Below are 26691 nucleotides of genomic sequence, written 5' to 3'. Positions count from 1 at the left end.
AGCTACTATTTCTAAATGTGAGTGTGGTAGTCTGAATAAGCATGGTCCTCATAGGCTCAGAGATTTGGATGCTTGGTCACCAGGGAGTGGCACTATTTAAAAGGATTAGGAGGTGTGGCCTTGTTGGAGTGGGTGTGGCTTGGCAGAGGAAATTTATCATTGGGAGTGGGAATTGGGGTCTCAGAAACCCAAGTCAGGCTTGGGCTCACTCTCTACTGCCTGTGGATCTGAATGTAGAGCTGTCAGCTACTTCTCCAGCACCATGTCTGTCTGTGTTCTGCCATGGTGACCATGAACTAAACCTCTGAAACTAGAAGCCAGCCCCAATTAAATGCTTTCCTTTATAAGAGTTGTTATACTCATGGTGTGGTGGGTATTGTGTTCCCTGAAATATTGTGTGTTCCCCGAAATAAACATATCTGGGGTCAGAGAACAGACAGCCACTAGAACAGAGCCAGAAATGGTGGCTAGAAAATGGGAAGAGTAAGCCATAACAGAAGTTGGGCGGTGGTGGTACACACCTTTAATCCCAGCACCTGGGAGGCAGAGCTAGCCAGATCTCTGTGTGTTCAAGGCCACTTTAGAAACAGCTCAGCATGGTGACCCACGCCTTTAATCCCAGAAACCCAACCTTTAACCCCAGGGAGTGGGGGCAGAAAGAGAAAGGTATATAAGGCGTGAGGGCCAGGAACTAAGGGGTTAAGCATTTTAGTTAAGCATTTGGCTGCAGAAGTATTTGGGCTTTGGAGCAGCACAGTCCAGCTGAGAGCCATTGGGAGGAGGACTCAGAAGCTTCCAGTCTGATGAAACAAAACCAGCTGAGGGACTGGCGAGGTGAGGAAACTGTGGCTTGTTCTGTGTCTCTGATCTTCCAGCAATCACCCCAATAACTGGCCTCAGGTTTGATTTTATTAATAAGACTCTTTAAGATTCCTACTACACTCATGGTGTCTCTTCACAGCAATAGAACACTGACTAGGACAGTGAGCAAAATTTCACTGCTATTATTGTCACACAGGAAACAGAAATAGGAGATATGAAACAGACACACACACACACACACACACACACACACACACACACACACACATATTCCTAGAGACAAGGGGCAACTGAAATGGGAGAATTAAATGGAGAGGGTGAGGGAAGAAGGGAGTAAGGGAGAGAACATGGAGGAGGACAGATAACAGATAACACTAAGGGCCATTTATGGGGTCATATGAGAACCTACTACAGTAGAAACTTCTTAAAATATATGCAGATATGAAAGAAATCTAAACGGACTCACCCAATAATAGGGGAAACAAAGCCCCAACAAGACATCTCTTGTCATCAAGTGAGACTCCAGTGTCAGCAACGGGCTACATCTAATTGAGATGTTGGCCAAAGGAAACTTCACAGAAATCTTCCAACACCTCAGGCTGTTGCCAAGGCTATTGGCTGATCTCTGTAAATTGATGGCAAAGCCTTTTTGCTGAAGACAAAACTTACATATCTCATTAAACACAGGTAATTCGAGTTGTTGCCTAACTAGAGCCTTCACCCCTACTGACTAGTGTTCGCAGTACTGGAAGATGCTCTGCACACTATCAGAGGAGACAGGCAAACATGAACCCTGCTACAAACACTTGCATCTGCAATGGTAGCCTGTCTACATGATATGCTGGTGCAATAGGGGCACCAGTGTGGTAGGATGCACCAAACAGTCTGATTAGATTTGAGGTCCACTCTGTGAGGTGGAACACATGCCTGGCACAGCTTGAGTGGCCAAGAATCAGAGACTACATAGGCCCTGGACCTAGGGTAAAACCAATTACCAGTGTTCTGCTAAAGGGACTTAGTAATAAAATGACTCCTAATGCCATTCTGGTTATACCGTCAGATAAGTGTCTTGGTCAGCCCTCATCAGCTCAACTGCAACTTCCTCCTGCAGTAGATAGGAATGAGTACAGAGATCCACACTGGACAATAGCAGAGGATGAGAGACCTTGGAACACTAAGTCCTAGTGGGATGACTCCATCAAACCCCTCCCCTCAGGGTTCAGGGAATTATGTGGAAGAGGAGGCAGAAAGATTCTAGGAGCCAGAGGAGATGGAGGACCCCAAGGAAACAGTGTCCTCCAAACACCCCAGGACTGACACACATATGAACTCACAGAAACTGTAGCAGCATGCACAGGGCCTACACAGGTCAAAATCAGTTGGGGTCTCAGCAATGAGAGAGGAAGTAGACAAGAACTCCTATCCCTAAACAAGAAGCTCTCTTCAAATCAACAACTGCTTGCAAAGGAAAAATGGTTTCTTGAAGGAAGTCTCAGTGTGTTTACAAACTACACTTACCAGAGACTCCAATGCCTGGTAGTGGATGGCTAGCACAAAATGAACTCAGAGCATTTTTGGAGTGTATTTATTTATTTATTTATTTATCCATTTATCTATCTATCTATCTCTCTATCTCTCTATCTATCTATTTATGTCTCATATTGCTTTGTTTGAGCATTTTTTTTTTAAAAAAAACCTTACTGGTCTTTTGCTTATATATATTATAGGTTTATGATATTGTGTTTTTATAGGTTTTCTTTATATGTGTGTCTCAGTGTGTATGTGTTTGACATTCTCTTTGTTTCCTTATTGTTTGTTTGTTTCTCTATTTTGTTTTATTCTTATTTGTTTGTACTTTTTTTTTACTTGTTCATTTTCTTAACAGAGAGAGAAAGAAGGCATGGAGTTGGAAGAGAGTAGTTGGGAAAATCTGAAAGATTCTCAGAAGAGGGGAAATTGTCATCAGAATATATTGTATAAAAAAAACCTTTATTTTCAGGCCAGGTAGTTGTGGCACACTTTTTTAATCTCAGTACTTGGGAGGCAGAGGCAGGTGGATCTCTGTGAATTCAAGGCCAGCCTGGTCTACAGAGCAAGTTCCAGGACAGGCACCAAAACTACACAGAGAAACTCTGTCTCAAAACAAAACAAAACAAAACAAAACAAAACAAAACAAAAACAACAAAATCCACCTTTTGTTTTTCAATTAAAAAATTTAAACATGGGGCAGGAGAGATGGCTCAGAGATTAAGAGCACTGACTACTCTTCCAGAGGTCTTGAGTTCAATTCCCAGCAACTACATGGTGGCTCACAACTATCTGTAACGAGATCGGGTGCCCTCTTCTGGCCTACAGACATACATGCAGGCAGAACACTGTATACGTAATAAATAAACAAATCTTTAAAAAAAAGTTTAAACATAGAAAAAGAAATAGATGTATTGACCTCATCAAAAGTAGAACCTTTTGTCCGTACTTCAAAGGATATTGCCATAAACATGAAAGAGCTTATAGAATGATTGTGTAGAATGAGGGGTAATATTTACAAACCATATCAAATAGGATTATACTTCCAGGCTAGATAAAGAGCACCCAAAACTCAATAAGAGAACACCACCAACTAAAGCTGGGCAAAGGACTCAGACATTTCTGCAAAGAAGACAAGCAAGCGGGTAATAAGCATATAAAATGATGCCCATTTCATTAATTAGTAGGGAAATACAAACTAGTACTACAAGGTCGTAACAGTTCACATGTAATTCAGTGGTCAGACTAAAAACAAAGGGAAGTATAAGTGTAAATGAGGGCTGGAGAAATGAGAACCTTCTTACATCAGTAGTGGGAACCCCAAAAGGTACAGTTGCTTTAGAAAAGACTTGGGTACCAGGCAGTGGTGGCACATGCCTTTAATCCCAGCACGCAGGAGGCAGAGGCAGGTAAATCTCTGAGTTCAAAGGCCAGCCTGGTCTACAGAGTGAGTTTCAGGATGGCCAGGAATACATAGAGAAACCCTGTCTTGAAAAATAAAAAAAGAAAGAAAGAAAAGACTGCTAATTCCTGAAAAAAAAAAAAAACAAAAACAAAACCTAAAACCTAAATCTACTAAAGGATCCAGTAATTCTATTCATGGGTACAAAACCTGAAAAATTAAAAACACTCTAGATAGTTATTTGTACACAAACATTCGCTGTAATGTCACTCACAACAGACAAAAGGCAGAAAGAGCTTAGCCATCCATTTGTCAGTAAGCGAGATGTTGTACCTACATGGAATATTATTCAGCAGTAAACAGTAATCTAAGGGAAATAGCTGAAAGGGAGAACATTGTGCAATCCCACTTACATAAAGTGCCTAGAATACACAAGCCAGAAGAAAATAGGTTACAGATAACGCAGGAGCTGGGTGGAGAGAAGAGAAGATTGCTGGTTAATGGAGACATAGTTTCTGTTTAGGAGCTGAGAGTTTGGAAACGGTGGTGACGATGGATGATACGCTGAGTGCCATTAATGCCATTCCATGATGCACTTAAGAATGGTTAAAATAGTGTTAGCTATTTCACCATGAGATTTGTTTTTAAATTACACATGTACCTTTGTGATTTTGAAAAATATAAATTCTAAATTCATCAAATACAGGTGTGAAAATTATTGCCTCCCAAACAAATATACCTGAGCTAATGATAAAGAGGTAAAACTGAAAGGATGCATGTAGACTCCTGTGGGGTGGAGGTGGGTTGAAACTAGACCGAAGGTGCTGTGTGAATACACTACTTTATTTCACTTTTGCTGGGTGACCAGAAGTGGATGGGAAGGACAGTTAATAGACTGTGCTGGACCAGCCTGAGGGAAGAACTCATGCTATTGGAGTCCCCATGAACCCTAGGTAGGGAAACAAAGAGGTTAGCAATGCAGGGTTACACAGAAGGATTGTAGCAAGATGGGCAGATGATGTTCGTGCAACTTTAAGCTGTGCTACATGTGGCAGACCAAACACAAAATGGAAATAGATGTTCTAGAATTAAAAGATTGTGAGTGCTGTTGTATTATTCAGGTTTTTCAAAAAGAGAAAATGAAAAGAAAAAGGTTGACTTAGTACATTGCAGCTCAATGATGACTCCATGCCCAACTAAATAACATGGGTGATTCAGGACAGATTTCCTCTATCCTAGAGTTGTATGGATAATGTAAAATCTTAGTCTGCAGGTCATATCTAATTGAGGTGGTGACACTGGAGTGAAGCCAATGGTTTACAGATTTCAGAATTCCTACATTGTGTTTTACTTGAGAGCTCCCTAAATAGTCTAACTAGTAAGACTTTAAGATTCAGTTTATGTAGCTAAGATAATGGGATTGAGGATGAATTTAGGGCTTTGGTAGCCTGCAGAAAGCCCAGGTCCCCTACTCATTATGGCAGTGTGATTGCTGATCTTTTCTCAAATTCTGTACAAATGTTACAGACACATGATAATGAACTGGTGCTTGTAAACAATGTTGAATGACATCCGCTTGTTGTTATAAACTTGCACTAAACTAACAAAATTGAGCTGGAGAGTTATCCCAGTCAGTAAAGCTGTACAAGTGTGAGGACCTGTGTTTGATCCTCATGCAAAAATGCCGGGCATGATGGCACATGCTTATAATCATGCTAGAGAAGTGGATCCCTGGGACTTGCTGGCAAGCCAGCTTAGCCAAATCAGGGAGACCCAGGCCAGTGAATGTCTCTGAAGAAGAGACAAGGTAGCCAGCTTCTGAAGCGTAACACCCACAGTTGTCTTCTGGCCTCCACATGGACCTGTGTATATACATGCATTTCTCATAAATAGACTTGAACACACACGAACACACATACACACACACACACACACACACACACACACACACACACACACATACAACACAGTGGGGGGGGAGGGAGAGAGAGAGAGAGGGAGAGAAGGAGATTAAACTAACTACATTTTTTAAACTAACTACATTGGTTAACCCGTTGTGCCTTCTCATATCATAAGAGTGATTTCTGCTCAGCTATCCTTTGACTCTCACAGGAGAGGGAAGCCGAAAGCAGTCAGTCCTACAAATACAGCCCAGTTTTCCTTATATCTTCCCCAGAAAAAAATTTGTTCCTAGTACATATGTTATTTGGGTTGATTCTACCTCCAAACATACCAGACAAAGCAGAAGGAATCAATGTGGAGAAATCCCCACCCCAGGGCTGCTCTCCAGGCTCATTTGGAGCAGGAGATTGGGGCAGAATCAAACCCCTCTGACCCTTCAGTCTTTTCCTGGTCTGATCCATGGCTGTCCTGTTAAGTCAGTTTGAGGAGTGGTGGGGCTGTGAAAGAATCAATTTTCTACTCTGCATTCAACTATCTTGGAAAGGAAAAGGAAATCATCTTGAAAATGGGCTCAGCATAACTCATTCAACAGGATCTACCTACAATACAGTGTGTTCAACCAAGAACTAACCCCATTTGAAATACCCACATGTTCATAAACTCTACAGTTAGACAGTCAAAGGTGCAGCTGCTGTTGGCCATGATGCTGAGAGATTTTATTGACACAGAGACTCCATGTCAATACTACAGATGTATTGCGTATTGTGACACTTAACTACCTTTGAGCATTGCCCTGAAAATTACATGGAGACTTGAGATCCTATGCTGTTGGTGCAAAAATCCCTTCATGAAGCTTTCTGACCATCTTAGGTACTGAAACTTGATGGCCAAACTGTAATCAGAATACCAACAAGGATTATCCAAATGTGGTTTTATCTGAGGCAAATTCTCTGTAAGACTTGTAGTGTTCTGAGTTGTTTCTGAACAAACCAGGGAAAAGTGGTTTAGTGTTCTTTTGGTTTTTATGTTACAGCCTGGAAATAATTATTAATGGACAGTGACCTCTCTAAAATATTGTGGGGCCATTAAGATGGGAGGAGACACCTTTTTAGCTTCTCATTGTCTTGTAATAAAAAACTACTCCTGGGTACAGACTTCAGATCCAAGGTAACATGAGAGGAAATTCTAAAAAAATCAAGGCTGGCACATCTGCTTGAGTAAATCATGATGGGTTTCTCACAGAACATCTGTAGTATTGACCGAGAGTCTCTGTGTCAATGAGAGAAGCCCAGTGAGACATATCCTTGTCACAGTAGCAGTGAAGGCCTGTGAAGGGAAAATGAGAAGGGACATCTCTGGCCTGGGTGGAAACCTAATATTCCAGAGGTCAGTCATCTGGCTAAAGGTACCCCTTAGGAAGTGGGATCCACCTTAAGACCATGCTAAAGAGAAAGGAAGCATAATTATCTCCTTAAGGAGGCAATGCATTTTTCCCTTCCAGAATTCTCATACCCTAGTGCAGTTGCTGTAGGGCTACTTTGGGGGCTCTGTTAGGTCTGCTACAGTCTTGGGGCCCTAGAGTAACTTACCTTTCCTTTTCCTCTCTCCCTCTCTCCCTCCCTCCCTCCTTCCCTCCCTCCCCCTCCCCCACCCTCCCCCTCCCTTTCTGATGCTCACTAAAGCCTAAGTACGCCATTTCTGGTACCTTGGCTTCCTTTTCTTCCCCTGCCTTCCATGCCTGGTTCAAAGCACATGGCCTTTTTTCTTCCTCTTCCACACCTCTGTCCTCTGGACAGCTGCTGGGACCAACAGCTTGCTGCTTTGGGTTTTCCTTTTAAGCTATAATAAAACTGTTCTAAAGCTTTTTTTCTCGGCCCTGTTCTTAAATTATTTTATTAACTAGACAAAAAAACCCCAACAGAGGGCCCTGGTTTCTTATAATATGTGGCAACTCTGGCCAGAGCACTCCCCTACCCACAATTTGCAATAACATCTCTTGCTCCTGAGAGCCTGAAACTCTATTATGCTCTTTGTCATAGTTAACTTGGCCACGCTGCATGTTGCTGCTGGAGGTGCTTGTATAACAAAAGCATGGGATAGACAGAAACCCTGTGAGTTTAGAAAGAAGTGTATATACTGTGAGGCTCATGCGGTCTGCCTAAATCTCTAACCAAACGTTTGAGGAGTCCATCTGAATCTACTCAGTCCCAGGTCGCTCCTCAGCTCCTATAGAATCAGATTCTCTGGGAATGGCCTTTAGGAAAATGCATTCTCCAGAAATTGCTATTCACTTTGCAGAAAAATTATGCTTTGCAGAGATAAAGGTTTTTACCCAAAGGTCCAGAAGTTCTCAGGGGCCATCATTTTTGCATCTATGTCCCATTCAGATTTGTCTGGATCTTTAGCAAGAACTCACTTTTATAGTTCAGACATATTCTCCCACAGAGTCTCTTCCTTAAAATGGTACTCCTTAAACTATCCAAACTTAATAAAAAAAATATACTTTAAGCCAGGCAGGTGAGTGAGTATGGCTACACATTCATCGTGGAAAGGGCTTGAGACCAGGAAATGTGAAGGCTGTAACTGGAATCTAAGTTCTCCAGCTCCCCTCCTCCAGGACACATTCCCTGCAAACACAGTCCCTGCAATTTCTTCCACGCAGAGGAGAAGCTGGAACGGTCAGAAATATAACCTCATTAACACAACGAAAACATTTCTCAGTAGAATTAATACGCCTCTCTCCAGAGCATAAAGCTCCATGCTACTGAAAAGACAGTGTAAGGGAAGCAACAGCATGTGCCTCACAGTCTCGGTGCAAAATCCTTGTGCTATATGATTTTCTTTGTTGGCTTCTGTCTATAGCCAGCTTTGCCAAAACTATCTCCAAGGAAACCAACATTAAATCTGTGAAAATACTGGAAAAGCCACCATGGAGATATTCGTCCAAACTCATTTGTTGTGCTTTTCCAAGTAAGGTCCCATATGCATCCAGGCAGGCACAGGCAGACATGAGACTGTAGAAACCACTTCCTTATCAGGCAAACACAAGGGCCTCTGGGGAAACATTCTCTCTCTCTCCTTTCAGCTCTCGATTGGCCCTTTTTATTTTCTCTCTCCTCTTTTCTCATTTGTCATTAATTCAGCAACATAGATGTATTCCATTCGTGGCTAAGTAAGTTTGTGCAAATACTTCTGTTTCTTCCTGTGGCTCTGTGCTCTAAGGGAAGCTAAGCAACAAAGCTACCATGTTTGAGTGTATCTAGGGGAACTGTGTATTAAACAGATAACGATGGGAAGGAAAATTTGCTGTTGATGTCACTAATGTGTAACACCTACCAATGCTATGTATATATTTTCAGTGTGAAGGCTGGATATAATGACAGGAAGACTAGGGTTGATGTGTTAGGGAATTGGGAGCCATGGAGAAATAGAGGCTCCTTGGTAGAGCTATAGTTGATAGTTGGCTAGCTCTCTGCCCTTTTGAGGTAGACTCAATAAACTATTAAAACAACAACAATAACTACAACAATAACAACAAAAGGATCTTTGATTAACTGAAGACACCCCCAGCATTTAATGCATCATGGTAGGAATGGGTATGGGGCCGGATATTCAGAATGCTATGCCTAAGATAAAAGCGAGAGACACAAAGTCATCATACTTCCAGCACACCTGGTAATTGGAGATCATCTCTCTTTATTTAAGACCAGCTTGAATATCTCTCTTCAGATGAAACAAAATTTTAGTAAGAGCAGTTTCCAATAACAGATAGATGAATTGATCTCTTAGCGAGTAGACAGGAGGCAGTCCTTTGGCTCCTGTAGCAAGCTGAGTGTGATCAACCCAGTGATGAACTGAGCCTGGGAATATACTCTGTTAAACACAATCATTCACATGAATCTTTAGAGTAGTTGATTTGGGACTTTAAAAAGGGCAGGGGAATGAAAAGGTATTATAGTGAATCTGCTCTATAGAAGAGAGTGAATAACAGAAGACAATCAATTCCCATTTTAAAGAGACTTTAGTAAGCCAAGAATGGGGCCTGGGAGATGTCTGTGCTCACCACAAACATGAGGACCTGAGTTTGGATCCCAGGATCCATACAAATCTGAATTTTATAATCCCATCTGCAATCCCAGTGCTTTTAAATTGAGAATGGAGGTGGAGATAGAAAGTTCCCTGGAAGCTCACTGGTCAGCTGGCCTGGTGTACATGTAAGAGACCCTGTTTCAAACAAGGTGGGAGGCAAAGACCAATACTCAAGGTCCTCACATATATGAGCTCATTCACACACACTTACACATCATATACCTGCCCCCTACAATCACACGATTTGATAATACCAAGAGTTGCCAGCATGAGTGGTTTTGACCCTAAAGGTTCTTAAGGACACATTTTAATATGTTAGGCACCAATGTTCTCCTCATCTTTATACTTCACCACAGCCAAATGCCCTAACTCCTGGAGTCAGATGTTAATAATAAATGAGAAGGGTTAATTTGATAATTCACTTCCATGATACCATTTTTAATGGTATTGTAATCCATACTTTCGATAGTAACACAAAAGATAGAGGTCCCAAACTGGGGGCCTAGAATGTGTCAGAAAATTGCTTCCTTATGAAAAGACACCAATGTTTGTCATAAGCCAGTGAAACTGTTTGCTGATGTTTTCCTAGAACAGACTGTCCAGAATAATTCTGCAAGTTTTCTGATAAAAAATATTTCCCTTTCTAGATGTCACCAAACAGGAATTTACCACATGACTGGTATGAGCCAGGGTTAATCCTGGAACTTTGATATAAAAATAGCAGATGGTTGATGCCTGAGTAGGATAAGTCTGGCAAGTTGGGCGTCATTCCTGTGCTTGCCAGGGGAACAATGTTCTAGTTCTAGATAACTGGATTCACAGAACCAACCACCAATACCCCATGCAGAGAGACAGAGAATGTTGGAGTTATAAAAGTCTCTAAGGAAGTTTGATTTTTTTCATATAATACATATTCTGATTACAATTCTTCCTCCCTCAGCTCTTCCCAGATCCTCCTAGCACCCAAATCCCCACACTTCCTTTCTCGATTTTTATTAGCAAACAAATAAGTATCTAATTTTAAAAAAACAAACAAACAGATAAAATAAAAAGAAACAACAGAATAAGACAAAACAAACAGGAAAAAACGAGCCAAAGAAAAAGCACAAGACACACATAAAGATTCAGAGGGATACACATTTGCACACCTAGAAATCCATAAAAACACAAAGCCGGAGACCATGCTATGTAAGTCAAACCAGTAAGGTTAAACAGAATACCCAGATAACGCACAATGAAACTGAAAACCTCCCCAAATACCACTGAGTCCATTTTGTGTTGATCATCTATTACTGGGTTTGGGGCCTGTCTTAAGTGTGGTTTGTAGACCCAGTGAGACTCCTTTGAAGAGAACTGATTTTCCTTTTTTGAGAATCTTAACCCTTTGTTTATGATGCCTCTCTCCCACAGCAGTCTCTTCTTGGATGTTCTCCCTCTGATTTCTTTTGCCAACAATCTGTTCATTATTCAAGATTCAGTTTTACCCTTTCCCTGTTCACCCAACTTTCCTGATTCCCAACCCTGCCAGAGTTCTTTATATGTCAATCGTAAATGGTAAGTTCTACTTTCTGGTGTATGTAGCTGTTTTTTCCATTAGCTATTTTTAGTGCGTTTATATATTTAATTTAATTTTTTTAATTAAAAATTGTTTTTGAGGGGCAACTTTATACACGTATGCAATATTTTCCCAACATATCCACCCCATGATCCTTCCATTTCCCTCCCATTCCCACAGTTGATTTTTATTTTAAAGCGGTCTGTAAGCATTTCCAGGTCACACCTGCTGAGTGCTTCTTTGTGCCTTCACATGCTGGGACAGTCCCTGGGCCGCTGTGGACTCTCTCTTGTCTTGTGATGCTATTTACTACTTTGGAGAGGATTCTCCTTCTAGGGTTGAGGGCCTCATGGAGATGAAAAGAACCAGGAAAACGTGTGTCTGTGACTCCACATTCAAAATAAATTTAATTGTAACGTGATATGTGAATTTCCTCAGAATGTGACAATCTCTGAATAAAGGAAAGGAGCATCGGAAGAGTAAGCTAGGCTTGGGCCTTTGATGCCAGGGCTGTGGGCTGTGGACAATCCCCTAAGCTGTGACCAGTTGTTGAGATCCTGCCTAGGCAGATAGAGAAGCTTGCCTGCTTGCCTTTTTTTTTTCTCTTCTCGGCTTCTCCCCTTACCTCTTTGCCCAACTGAAAAATTAACATCCCTTAGAGGGTACTTTGATTCCAATGTGGGAAATCCCCCCGTAGAAAGGCATGATTCCCAAATGCTTTCTGAAGAAATGTTAAGATCTCAAAGCTCATCGGGAAATGGGGAGCATACCAGAGCAAAACTCACTCGAGTCCTTTCTTACAGCCTCCACTAATTAGTGTTGCTAGTAACTCTACCTGGCTGATGCAAAGTAGAACAATGAAACAATTCCTTTCTCACATAACCATTAGTCTTTATTATTGAGGTATAGGGAAACAGTCTAAAAACAGCCTTGAAACGGCACAGAAATACAATTTCTTTTAAAGGTGTCTCGGTGTCAGACTCAAGAAATTAGTTTTCGGATGAGTGCTTGGTTAGGCATTTCCTATTATCATGTGGATTGGGAGCAAGAGGAAGTACATTTCATTTCTGTTTGTTTTGCTTTCTATTTCTTGTTCTCTGGAAACTTGTGACCTAGCAGGGAAATAGATCATTATCACATAAATGGAATAGGTGAGGAGACAGATTCGTGGGAGAATCAAAGCAGGACAATACTTAATTTCTGGAGAGAAGTTTGAAGAAGGCTTCTTAGAGGTGGTAGCTTAAAGTAAAAATCATTTAAGCAAGGGGAAGGGAAGGCTTTGCAGACAGATATTTACTAGATGCTGAGAGAATGATGGTTACTCATTGTGACTGGGGAATGAAGAGTGAGCTAGGGTGAACTAGGAGAAACAGCTACAGATCAAGGCTTATGGAAGTTTACTTGAAAATGTGAACACATAATAAAAAGAAAAATAAAATGAAAATATGAACCCTTGTCATCCAGTTGGTGGATAACCTAAATGAACTCTTTGTTCCTTAAATTGCTTTTGGTCATTCATTGTCTTAGGCATTGTCAATGATGTTCAATTATCAGAAAGGTCATTTTGAAGGTATTTTCAGATTCAACTTCCCTATGAGAGTTCAGTGAACATAAAGGGCAAGACTTGCTGGTTTTCTTTTTAAATTGAAATCATTAGTTAATAATTAAAGATATACAGAAGTCCATATTTGTGGGGTGCCATGATATCTGAGTGCATGTATACATTGTATGGTTAAGTATGAAAAGATAATGAAAGTCTCATGTGAAAATAATTATAAATTAAAACTGGTCAGATGTATTATTCTCCCCATCCCTGTTTTGTGCATCCTAGGAAGGAAGGTTTTCCACCTGCATGAAGAAGGAGGCTTGAGCCAGGGCCTGAAGCTTCTGGTTTAGGATTCTGTACATGAGTCACAGCTTCTGAGGATAAAGGTCTTGAATAAATGTGACCTAGCCACCTCTTCATCTATTACAGAAGCAATAACACAGAGAATAGGTGGTTGTGCTTAGCCTTGATCTTTCTATTTAGATGCATTTCAAAATTACCCTATGAGTTGCAGATGCATTTCTGGAATGAAATACTATTTATGGAAAAAAGATTTGAAGGGGTATATTTGCTTGTCATCATATGACAATGTGCAAACACAATTTTAACCTTCCTATTCCACGCCTATCTTGGCTCATGACAGTCAGGAAATAAAGGAACATATATTTCTTTTCCCATGGCATCAGCAAGGCAATCAAAGATAGAGTTTGCTCATTTTGTGCATTAGAGAGAAGTCACAGTTAGCTCTGATAATGGGAATTAGGTTTGAGAAGGAAAATGTAATCAACAGACAATCCCAGGATCATTCTCAACCGAATGCCTCATGCATTCACTGTCGCTTCTTCACCCCGAATGGGACACAGGATTGATTTGTGATTGTACTTATTTTCCTTAGAAGTTGATGGAAGCCTAGACAAGCAAGAACACAGCCATGTTGGCAGCGATAAACAGGGGAGAAAACAGCAGATGTTAGGATTTATCCAGTGCAAGGAAACCCAACTCCTCTGCCAGCAGACTGTTGAGGCTGCCGTTTGTAATATGCACCCTCAAGGTGAGCCGCTGCCTCCAGGAAGTCTTTTCTGATTCATCATGGCATTGTGACATTCCGTTCTTGGTTAGCTAGAACACCTTGGAAGTAATGTCTGTGGTGATTACAACTGTGCAGAAGTGTATGAGGGAAGCAATGACAGTTCAGCCACTCCTTGGCATTTCAGTCTTTGTAAACATGAAGTCCTTCAGCAGCCCCCCCCCCCCCAGTTCCACCACCTCTGTCTCCCTATGATCACGATTAACTCCATCAGCCTTTTTCAAATCAGAATCTGCTCTACCGTACATGCCACCCCCACAATCTTGGTGTCTGCATTTAACCCCACAGACATGTTTCTTCTGTTTGAATATCCAGTGTGCTAACCCATCACTTTTCAGAGCTTCAAATTGTTCTGAAACAGAAAATCAATTGACCCAGTCTAAGCCAACCTTCAATTTTCACGTTTAAAAATTGAGGTGCTGAACACTCCTACATGTACTTTTATTTTCCTATAGAAAAAATTCTGTCAAGCAGGATGGATGTCTACTTTTTTTTTTTTTTTTTTTTTTTTTTTGGTTTTTTGAGACAGGGTTTCTCTGTAGCTTTGGAGCCTGTCCTGGACTAGCTCTGTAGACCAGGCTGGTCTCGAACTCACAGAGATCCATCTGCCTCTGCCTCTGCCTCCCGAGTGCTGTGATTACAGGCATGCGCCATCACCACCTGGCTGGATGTCTGCTTTTAACAGCCTTGGTTACACTGTCAGAGTTAACCCCTCACACTGTAACACTTTGAATATGGGCGTATTGTGGTGCCATGCTCACAGTGCCCTGCTGGGGTGGAGTGGGGGCATCTTTAGTCACTCTATCTGGCTGGCCAGCAAGTGAAAAGCCATGTTGCTTTAAGCCATGTCTCTCTGGCCCCGGAGCTAAGATTCCATGTGGCTTAGTGTCTATTTCAAGTTGTATTTCTGAAAATTGCCCATTTATTTCATTTATTTCTTTCCTTACTGGATTATTTGTCCTTAAGAAATTAAGATGCAGGTGCCTCTTCAAAAGTATATTTCTTGGTCTGTTATTCTCATAAGTATTTTTGAGCTTGCTCATGACTATTTTAGTCATACCAAACATTTCCCACAGAATTCGCTAAGCCTGTATTTATCTTTACAGTTCCTACACTTTGTGACCTGTGTTAAGAGACCTGGCACACCACTCGGTGAGCTAAAAATACTAGAGAAAAAACAGTGGACTGGAGATGCAAGGTGGCTGAGAGAAATTAAGACTCTTACTTACTTTATATTCATTAGTGGAAATATTAGTGTAATAATTGTTTGGGATGAAATTTTAATAAGGAGAGGAATGAAAAGAAAAATCCTGCAGAAATTTGAGTAAGTGGGAAGTGGTAGAGGAAATGAGGAAAGAGTTTTCAGTTCACTAAAAATGGGGAACTGGGGGTAGCTTGAGAGAAGTACAGGAGAATCAAATGGCAGCCATAATATAATCAGATGACAGGAAACTAATTACTCCAACTGTCACAGTGAATGTAGATGGGCTGAAGTTCAGTGTTAAAGAGAGACTGTCAGATCTTGAGAGAAAATAAAATGCACCTATACGCTGTGAAATGCATAGAAAGCAAAGACACAAATTATGTTAAAACGAAGAGAGAAAAGATACCCAGGAAAGAATCAAACTGGATGAGGCATGGCGGTATTAATACAGAACAAAGTGGAATTCACATCTCTGTAAGTGCTGCCAAGGCAGAATGGGGAGGGCAGAAACGTCAGATGATAGGGGCCACCTCGCTTCTCAAGCACCCACTGATTGGTCTGAGGCTGAATGAGTTTGCAGCCATGTTGTGGGCTGAGGATATAAGAGTTCCTATAGTCAAGAACCATTCAGCTTTCTCCTGGAACTGTAGAGGAACACAGAGGGGTTATAAAGCCACAACTGGAAATCAGTTCTTAGGAGATCACTGCTTCAAAGAAATAGAATGATTGAGTTAAGGGGTGCCTGCCCATGAATGCACATGCATACGCATGTACACATATACCAGATATGTTAAAGCTCGTGGATTCCCCTGTGGTGAAAACTAACATCAACACACTGCCTATTAGTATTTTACACAAAATACAATGCAATTAAAAAAAAAAATCTACTAGGTATAACAACTCCAAGAAATGAGGAAGGCCAAGGAGAAAATTACCAGGGGACAGAATTATCAGGTAACTGAGAGATACTCACAAAACAGTGATTGATATTTGATAGATGAATAACAGAGAACTAGTCCAGACAACTGAAATCCATAATCAACTGGTAAAAACCTAAGAATCTAGTAGCTGAAATACAATCTGTGAGAATACACTAGATGGGCTTGGCATAGATTGGCAGTGCTGATGGGAGAGGAACATGTGAAACAGACTTAAGGGAGAGGGAGGAGGAGAATGTAGAAACTGGGCCCTAAGATGCGCAGGTCCACATTCTGTTGTGCACTCACTCTGGAGCCTGAGAATGAGGGCAATGGGGATGGTGCAGGTGTAATAATTGGAAGGATAATGGCTAAGGAACTTTCCAAAGTGACAACAAGATGACCTTGAATGTCAGATTTAAGAACCCGTACCAATCAAGTTCAGGATGAAGACAAAACTAATCCATGTCCAGGCAGCCCCTAAGTACATTGCTAAAGATGATCTCCAAAGCCAGGCCACATGGTGGCTTCTGTGGACACTGACAGCTGAGCTCTTACAAATAACAAACTAAAATAATCTAGAAACCCATAAGGCCATGGAGAAAGTTCTGGAATAGAGGACTGAACCCAGAGCCTCACACATGCTTGGCAGGTGCTCTTCCACTGAGCTGCAGACTAAGCCTCTTTGGACATTTTTTCATGACAAGGTCTCACTAAGTTGCTCACGGTGGCTTTGAATTTAGGCTTTTCTGGCCACAGAGTCTCACGTGGCTGGTATCATGGGTCTGCATCAGCAGGTCCGTTTGGGTTTTACACTATGCAAAAGTGTGCTATAAATGAAGGTAAAACAGAGTGATCCGGAGTGATGAAAAAGGAGAGCAAATAGCAAGCATGACATTGCAATTCTTCAAGAACAAGGACTGCACACCCGGGCAGAACTGTAAAAGTCAAGGAAGCAGGACATAGCAACAGAAGAGTTCATATGTACGAAACACACCCAAGTTCATAGGGCAGCTGGAATGATGCCTTGGGTTTCGTTAACCTATGTACAAAACAGGAAAGGAAGCACAATGGCACACAGGGTAAATGGGGTTAAAGTGTTCTCAATTTTTTGCATTTCCAAGAGGTGTAAAAGACTTTGTTTTAGGCTTTTTACAATAAAAAAAAAAAGGCATGTTGATATTGCTAAAAGAATAGACAATCAATAAGCTTAAAGAGAAATTTGAATTAAAATTCTGATCAGTCTAAAAGTAAAGCAGAAAGAAATGGATATCAACTGTAAAAGAACTAAATAATCCAATTAAAAGACAAAGATGGGGGCTGGAGTGGCAGCTCTCGCAGAGGACTCCGTTCCCAGCATCTGTGTCAGGCAGCTAACAACTGTCTGTAACTCCAGCTCCAGAGGGTTCAACACTTCTGGCCTCCACAGGCATCTCACATGCACTTATATCTACAAGTGGACACATGTACCTACATATAAATAAAAATAAATCTTTTTTTTTTAAATAGATGGATTGGATTAAAAAACAAAACAAAACTGGGTATGCTTCCATCCAGGTAAACTTAAACACTTAAAACGCAAAGTCACAGTTGGTAATAGGATAGAATAAAATAAAGCCAGAAAAAATGGTAAAATCCAAAGAAATCTGGCATAAATACAGTGTCTATGGAGTCGACTTTTAAGGCAAGAAGCCTCACTAGAAATGAAGAGAGCATTTGATAATGATTAAACACCAGCATGAAAGATAAAATCCGTATGTAGTTAATAACCCATGAAGGAGTAGAAAGTGTAAAAATGGGGGTTAAAGATAGATTTAAAATTTTTTAAATGGCGGCAGAGAGTTAGGACCAAGTTCTACACAACCCTTCAAAAATACATGTTCCTTCCTGACATAAAGACCTCAGGGGGAAATGGCAACCTCTGAGCTTCATTGAAGGATGCTCAGAAAAGAAACTGTAGAAATCCAAGTTTGGCTCTATATTCATCAACTCATGAAGAAAACCGAATATATCAGTAAACTAACGAAAAATTCTACAGTAAATGCTGTAAAGGCTCTAACTGTTAAGTGAAAGCTAGGTAGGCCATATACAAATAGAATTCCATATTATACAGCCATAGAAAAGAAATCTGCCTGTTTCCAACTGTGGATTAGTCTCACAAGTACAGCAAGGATATGTGATCTCACTCATATGTGGAGTCTAAGAAAGGGTGAATTTATAGAAACAGTAGAATGACATTTACTGTAGCAGGGATTTTAGGATAAAATCTGGACCCCGGCAGCTCCCAACAAGCAATATGCCAATTAAAGAGAACTACTAAGAGATGCAGAGGAAGGGAATGTAGTCAGTATGGACACCTTGTGAAGGCAAAGATGTCCAGTGACCCCCAAGTCCATTGTTGGGTCTTGATCTGAGGTTTATGTTTCAATAGAGGATGGAGTGTATAATTAAACAGTGCTGGTCAAGGCATGATGTACTCGGCACTGAACATCACTGTCCTTCGAGGCTGTCTGATAAGATACCAGACCCATGTGAGCTCTCTTCCAGAGAGTTCTTTCCCTGCCTGGCACCAGGGCTTTGGTCTTTCTTTTCCCTCAGCAGGGACTCCGGGAAAATATGATTCATTTGGGTTCATCGTTTGGATAATCTGTTAACTGGAAGTGGTGGTACAACCATCTCTTTAGAATATTTCCTCTCTGGCAAGAGTGATTCTATTAGCAGAGACCGATGGGGGGAGGGGAGATGGGTTAGTTCAGGGGATCTAGTGTATGACATGGTGTCTGCATTTACTAACTCTGAGTTTTACTTCTGTTATTTTCTCCATGTTCTGAGGCACTGTGGTAAGAGGAGGCAGGAATTAACTAATTTGTGGTATTTATTTTACAAAATGTGTAATTCAGTCACCACAGTGTACATTTTGAAATCAGTTTCGTTGGTTGACTATACATGATTAAAAAAAACAAAACAAAACATTCAGCTGGAATAAGGATCTAAGCCTAAAGTCACACACACAGCAAACTAAAACCAAAAACCCAAACAAAACAACAGAAACAGAAATGAGAGGAAAAGTCGGGAAGAAGCTGGCACTGAGCTCTTTCAGGACCCAGGGTAGAACTGACTTCTTGTTTTTAGCATTTCTTACCCTATTGCTCCTCAGAACTCCACCTCGCAGGTAGTTACACGGTTGTGTAACCTCAACTTTTCTTATGTTTGTCTTTTACCACATTGGGAGAGACATTTGAACACACACCATTCATCTCGTTTACTTTAGAAAATCCACAGAACAGATAGACTATAACTTCCGAATGACTCCTTCTTAACGATGCCCATTGGTCAGCATCCCCACAGCCATCCCAACCTGTCTCCCTCCTGAGATGACAGCCAGAAAGAATGAGGGAAGACAGACAGCCTTGTTAGGTAGTAGAGAAAGTCCAGACTGGAGCTGGATTGACCTGGGTCAAACGCCTGCTTCTAAGTGCTGCCATCTGGTGTGACAGACTTATCTACAGGGTTGACTTGGACATGACAGGGTGTGTGGCAATGCTCAGAGTCTCTAACTTGTGCTAACGGTATCATCATGAAGTTGGTCAGGGACAAGGAGCTGTCTTGGCTCAAGGTAACAGATAATGGATGCTGGGACTGGAGAGACGGCTCAGTGGGTACAAGTCCTTGCTGTAATGTGAGGACTGGAGTTAGAGTCTCAGAACTCACGGAAATGTTGGGGGGCTACCTGTAGCCCCAGCTCTCAGGAGGCAGAGGCAGAATCCCTAGAATAAGCTAGCTGGCTAGACTAGCCAAATTGGCAAGCTCTGGATTTAAGCTAGAGACCCTGCCTCATAAAGTAAAGATAAACCGAGAAAGACACTTGACATCAACTTTTAGCTACTACATTAAATGTGCATACCTGTGAACTCCTATACATGCAAACACACATACACACCACATACATGCAAAGAAAAGGGTGCTGCATCATTTCAGTCTCGGCTTAGCGACTAGGACAGTCTGAAGTGAAGGTCGAGTTCTTGGCTGCATGAATTGCATTTTTCCATTTTTCATCATGCTTCTTTTTCTGATTATCTGGCTCATGGTCCTCAACCATGGACCTCTCTCAGGAACACTCAGCCATCTAAACCTAAGGGTTCTCCAGAGTGGTTATGAGCAGTTTGGATGGTTACCTGCGGGCCCCTTTACCCTCCTGATCCAGGTCCTGAGTTGCACGGATTAATGTTATGAATTATTAATGCCATTAGCATTTTCTTGGAGCAGAAGCTTCTGGCTAAGGAAGGTGTGGTACACTCAGCAGAAAGAGACAGGGCTTGATGCCAGAAGCCTAGAGTGCTAGTGAGTCAGACGTGTGACCCAGGAAACCACATGTCCTGTGTCCTGAGGTTCCCCGACTTATCAAACAAACACAGTGAGATTGTCTGTGCTGCTGACCTCAAATGATAATGTAAGGCTCAAAATGGAAAACATATGAGAATTTTTCCAAAACGTGCACAGGCTGTTTAACATGTAACTCATTACTGTTAGCCTCAGAACTGGAGGATGCTCACTGTGCCCATGCTCGCTGCATACATACGCCTCATTTCCGGTTTTGAAGGCTAGTTTTCTCATCTACAAAATGGAGATAGTGTCACATTAATTCCTGTTACTAGCAGGAAAGAAAGCAATGAACATAAACTGTGCTTGCTATTTCTGATAGATACTTTAAAAGTTGCTTTTATTTTATGTGTATGGGTGTTTTGCTTGCCTGTATGTCTGTACAACATGTGTCTTCCTGGTGCCCTCAGAGGCCAGAAGAGCACGTCAAATCTCTTGGAACCGGGTTGTGAGTTACCATGTAGGTCCTGGAAATCAAACTGGGTCCTCTGCAAGAGTAGCAAATGCTCTTAATGCTAAGCCATCTCTCCAGCCCCATTGATAGGTATTTTTATTACACAGTTGTGAGTAGTATCAAATGAGTTCTGGAATTTTAACCTACCTTCAAATCCCACAGTCTCTCCTAGAAGTAGATACCACACCCCATGGGCCTTAAACAAATACAGTATTTCCACCTGAAAAGCTTTGAGACTTTACAACAGGGCTCAGGGAGCCTTTGATTACAAACCAAGTCTACCAAGGTGACAGGCACAATTGACTTTGCTGCCTGAGAGTTGTCCCTTTAGATCCTATTACGGTGACGGAAGATCAATACTAGCAAGTGGAGTGTGTGTGATCAGCCTAACTGAGGTTGGTTGGAATCCTTTGGTGTGGATGTCACAACAGGAAGAAGAAAATAGAAGAAAGGCTGCAGAGGCACCAGGCAGCTGAAGTGCTGGTCCTTAAGCCCTTGTTACCACTTCCCTCTGTCCTCAGCTTCTGCCACTTTCTAGATCCCCCCCTCAAGGCCCATGTTATCTAGGACAAGTGTCTGTATTCTTCAGCAACCACAAGTACGGTTATGACAAAGCTCAAGTTTCTGGAAGACCCAAGACTTAGAGTACTGAGCTTGGATGTGAGAAAGAACACAGTCATGCCTGACTCAGGCTTTGCTAGTGTGCTTATTCTTATGTGTGCAAAACAATACATACAGTTTCTGTCAACTACTGACATCCACAGATTTTCCTTTCCTAAAATAACTGCAAGAATCACGAAGTTTCAGACATACCTTGCAACACATGAAACCACAGACTCAGAGTGTCAAGTTTCAGGGCAACAAAATGGAACACGTCTCTGGGGAAAGACAAACTGCAGTTTCGAATGCACCTCTGACATGTTCCAGCTTACCTACGGATATGGTCCACACAGCGATGATTTTCAGGAAGGCCTTGGTTCTGGAGTTGAAGCGGCTATGGTGGATGGGGTTCTGGATGGCGACGTAGCGGTCCAGTGAGATGGCACAGAGGTGCATGATGGAGGCCGTAGAGAAGAGTACATCCAGGTAAATCCAGACTGCACAGAGCTTGCTAGGCAAAGGCCACCGGTACCCTGCAGTGCACAAGTTTTAGTATCAGCAAGTGGCTTCATGCTTCCTTTGGCATGTGATCTATACCCTGGCACAACTGTTTACAACTTGGGGGACAGGCACTGGTGACAAGACTTTCAACATTTGAACAAGCAGTAAGTGTGCTTCATTACACTATGAAGGCACTGAAAGGTGAGTGTAGGGTTGAATGTTTCTGGGCTGTAGAATTACATTTAGCCAAAGGGGAATTTGCTTCTTCCTCTTCGGTGAGTCTCTTTCTGCCCTCCACCTGGCTGTAAGACCCCTGAGCCACACCTGAGAGCCCAGGCCCCTCCTCCGAGGACCTCTCTTTGTCAGGCTATACCTACAGCTCTGAAGGGAAAGTCTGGTAGATAGAGGTCCTCGGGGGAGGGGCCTGGCCATTCGTGTGGCTCAAGAGGCTTACAGTGGCAAGGCCATTTTTATTTAACAGTTTATCCAAAGTTATGTTCTGAGCCCCTTAATTGAAACACTGCCCACATCCATCCATCATTTATCCACACAGTCTTCTCTAGAGTTAAGGTCCTTGTGGTTAATCTAATCTTAGTCATTCTTAGATGTGTCCAGTCTCACACAGGCAGGCAATAATAGAGATGGTGTGACCCAATGGCTTAAATCTCCCTCTTGAGTGTCTTTACTTAGGATACACAGTCCCGTAATGTTTCAGTAAACTCAAATTCGGGGCACGTGAGAAACATCGAGGGTGGTGAAGAAAATCAAGGGTGTCTAGCTTTGGAGCTTTGTCTCAGGGCAGTGCTCAAGCTATAGGTGACAGCTAGTTTTCTCAGTTGGCTCCTTACAATGAGGACCCACCTCTGACCCTTCTGATCCAGTAAGGCTGGAGCAGGCTGGAAAATGTGCATTTTTCAAAAACATAGAAATCTCATTGCTGACACTAATATCGGAGCCTCTCCGAGTAGCAGTTACGTGGGGCAAAGATGCCCCCTCAGGCATTACAATCAGTCAGGAGGACTTTGGGTCCAGTTAATCAGTCTTTCTGGAGAATGGCTAGGGGTGGGCCCTCGATATCAAAGGGTTTTTAAAACTTCCCAGAATCCAGTCCAGGAAGCTTGGCAGATACTTGGCTGTCTGAGGAAGGAAGACAGAGGGTGCCTTGGTGCCCTAAAGAGTCCTGGTTCACTCTGTGTGGTTTGGAGAGCATCAAACACTGGAGTAAGCCATTCATCAGTTTTGCTAACAGAATGAGCAATGATATTACTTCTGCCTGCAAATGGGAAGGGATATTAGAAAGGTTAATACTTTCTTAGAACAGTAGAGCTCAAACTGAGGTAGTTCTCATTTATGCACAAGTCTGACCTCTCTCTACCATGCTGCCTCCAGAAGTATTCATAAAAGGAAACGATGCGGGACCTAAACCTAATCCCAAACCTTCTGGTTCTAGTCTCAGCAAACAGCTTAAACTGAGAGCATCTTACATACACTCTAGCAGCAGAAACCAGCTCTGCTGTTAGGAAACCGTTGTTGGCTCTTTTGGGACGGGGGTAGGGGTGGGGATGGGGAAGGGGTTTTTCCTTAAAGAAAGCAGGCTTTTCTCCCCTCAAAGTTTCCTCCAAGGTGTAAGAAGAGAATGTTCGTGCAAGACAGATTTGTGGCTTGCTCCCTGGGGAAGACGCAGGACCAGTGTCTAGTAGACTCGGGGCCGGTGAAGGCTGCACATCCAGAAGATGTCACTAGGGGGCAACCTTGAGCTGAGACCAAAGGACCTGCTTCTACGTGGCCAGGGCTGCCCCTGCTGCCCAGCAGCTCACCCCGCCCTCCTGCTGTGGTTTGGGTTCTTGCAGAGTCACACCTCCCACCCGCAGTAGAGTTTACCCCTGAGGGCTGGTCAGGGTTTTAGGAAGTGAGAGCCCCTCCCCAGTGGCTGAGAAATGATAAGCAAATGTAATGGGATTATGCAGATGTATCATTTGAAAGGTCAAACCAGGGCTAGCCTTCACAAATGGATGCTGACTATTGCAGGCTTGTCTCCTTCCTTCAGGGCTAGGTGGATATGTTCATACTGTAGCCTCTAGGACTCGGCCAGAAAACCCTTTAAAGGTTATCTCTAAAACTGCCTGTAGCTCTGGTGACTCCTGAGTGTGCGTGCCAACAATCTGAATATTGTTTCCTTTGCTCTTTGTTAGGATGACTCTGGCTATATCACTCACAAATTTGAAAGAATTTATGCTCTCCTATGAAAGCCGACTTCCTGGGAAGTTTGACACTGTCAAACTGGGTTGAGGAGAAAGCAAGATTAATAGCTTTCAGTTCGTTTTCGATCCTCTAAAACCAGGCAGGAGGAGTTTGTGTGTATACATTTTTAAAGAGCTGAGGGTATAACTCAAAGGCTTTCTTCCGTATTGGCTTCTCTGGGCAAGGGGGACAATTAAAAACAGAGTAATTCGTTTGTTCTAATGGAGATTCTGAATATTTTAGCATTAAACCCACTCCAGCACTAATGCTTTCTCTGCAAACGTTCCAAGGTAGTTGGGAAGGTTTTACCACTCCATTAGAAGCGCCGAGAACTGTGTGGCAAAGATAAAACCGTTCTGTCCTGAGACTGGCAAATAAAAGGACACATCACATGGATGTGAATGAAAGTTAAATTATACTCATGGAGTTTTGGAATACAGATAATAATTTCTCTACAAAATTTATTTTAAAGCCCCAAACTCACCAATCATCAGGCACTAGGTTGTCTGAAATTTTTTTTTTTCTCTCAAGTAAAACAGAATTTTAAGACTGAAACAAAGCTTCTTGTCTATTTCTCTCCTGAGCCCCAGTCCCTAACAGCATGCACATGCGCTTTGGGACGACACTGGGGGCAGCTGACATGCTAATACCACTCACCATACAAGATGGTTAACATGGACACAGGCATGACAAGGAAGCCCAGCAGCATGTCAGCTATGGCAAGTGACATCAGGAAATAGTTGGTGGCATTCTGTAGCTTTTTCTCTAGGGACACTGCCATGATGACTAGTATGTTTCCAGCAATGGTCAGAATAATCACTACAGCTGTCAATAAAGCAGACCAGTTTTTCTCCTGGAGATGAAGAATGGAGAGGCAGGTCGGTGGGATGTACCCTTCGCAGGAAACGTTGGTTCGATTTTCAGCATCAAACGTCCAGTTCGATGCATCAGAATTGTTAGCGTCTCTGGAGCTGAAGTCATTTTGGTAGAGCCTCGAGTCACCATCTAATTGCATTAAGGAGTTTGGAATTAAGCTCAGAGAAGTATTGTCTTCACAAAGAATTTCCATGTCTAAGCCGGAAGTTGTAGCTGATGAAGTGTGGAGAGACTAGCAAGTCACAGCCTGGGCTCACCATTCATCTTTATGCCCTGGCTCCAATCGTTGAAGTGGAGACCATGTGTGGCTCCTCTGGCTGCCTTTTCCTCTCCCATAGTAAGAGTTGCAGAAATGTGATAGCTCTTGACGCTGCCTGCTTTCGCAGTGCTAGGAAGAGCCCACTGTCCAGCTGTAAGTTCTCAGTGAAGCAGAGGCCAAAAAGCAGTTTTGAGCATTTGGGGATACAAACGTGTTTCTGGTTAAGGAAGAAAAGTTTTGTAACCGGTGGGAATCTGTTTCAGCTAATTCTCGGGTCAAACGTGCTGATTTCACGAGTTCGGCCATCACAAAGTTAAAACAGCATGCAATCCGAAATCGGTAGGGAGGGCTGTGTGCCCTCTGTATTAAGGAAATCCATTAACAACCCATGCAGTGTTAATCCCATAGTAACTGGATATACTTGGGTTATCCTTCTTAGTCTCTGGCAGAAACGCCGCAGCGGCGATCAGGGATTTCAGCTCGTGTCTGTGGCTTGCTTAACAGAAGGAAAACGCATCCCGAAGAGCAGCAGAGAGAACTTTCCACACCAGAAATTCTCACGGCAATGACGGCATCGTGGCCAAGCGTGACTTCAACCAGAGAGAAAATCCCACAGCAGTAAAAGACAGCAGCCTAAAAACTTACATTGGTTGTCGCCAGGGTCCGCTATCCTGTGACTCGCCTGTCGCATGGTGGTGACTGAGCCGGTGTGGAATCCCCTTCTCCTTGAGCTCCCAGCAACAGAAGATGATAATAATTTGATTTCTGTTTCTGCTGACTTCAGAAACTGCACGCCAGTTCCAGCAGTTGAGGTCTGTGCTGGCTGCTTCTGGCCACTGCTCCGCTCACTCCGGTCCTCCCTCCCAGAGCCTCAGCAGGCAAGCAGGGAGGAATCCGTCACCGGGGAGCCCCTCTCAAAGTCACACAAAAGAGCCACAGGCAAAGTAGGAAGGGCTGTCCGCACCACATCGCTCCGGGGCTTCCAGGAGAATAAACAGCTCCAGTCTGTCTCCTTTCCCAGACCTCCCTCTGTCACTGTGTCAGAACCTTCAAGGTGGTGACAGCCAGGAAGGGTGGACCGAACAGCTCCCCCCCCCCTCCACCCCCATTCTTCTTTCTGCTACAGGTTAACATTGAGAACTTTTGCTTTAAAGAGAGAACGGAAACACAGCCTAGTGGACAGATTCCTAATAAGGTGGGCTATATGGCAGCAATATTTTAAGCTGAGGGGTGAAGAGTGAGGAGGGAAGATAAAAAGCTTAGAAAACAGGCATGTCCTGGGATCTGGGAGCACCCAGCACTGGTATCCAAGCCTGTGGTGCTGTGTCC

The 26691-nt window shown here is 42.6% G+C and overlaps 1 protein-coding gene across 2 annotated transcripts in view; it reads right to left on the bottom strand.

The window, feature by feature from the left end:
- The window catches only part of Htr2a (5-hydroxytryptamine receptor 2A), a 63098-nt gene extending 36648 nt beyond the window's left edge, over window positions 1-26450 (bottom strand). For both annotated transcript variants that reach the window (XM_036200026.1, XM_036200027.1), the window contains exons 1-2: window positions 24885-26450; window positions 21818-22018 (exon numbers count right to left, since the gene is read on the bottom strand). In XM_036200026.1, the coding sequence (XP_036055919.1) occupies window positions 21818-22018; window positions 24885-25296 (613 nt within the window). In that variant the 5' untranslated portion in view covers window positions 25297-26450. The remainder of the gene's footprint in view (window positions 1-21817; window positions 22019-24884) is intronic.
- Window positions 26451-26691: the final 241 nt, after the last annotated feature.

This window comes from Onychomys torridus, chromosome 9 (genome assembly GCF_903995425.1).
Source record: "Onychomys torridus chromosome 9, mOncTor1.1, whole genome shotgun sequence".
Taxonomy (NCBI): domain Eukaryota; kingdom Metazoa; phylum Chordata; class Mammalia; order Rodentia; family Cricetidae; genus Onychomys; species Onychomys torridus.
The sequence above is the reverse complement of the archived record's forward strand: the minus strand, read 5'-3'. Positions and strand labels throughout refer to the sequence as shown.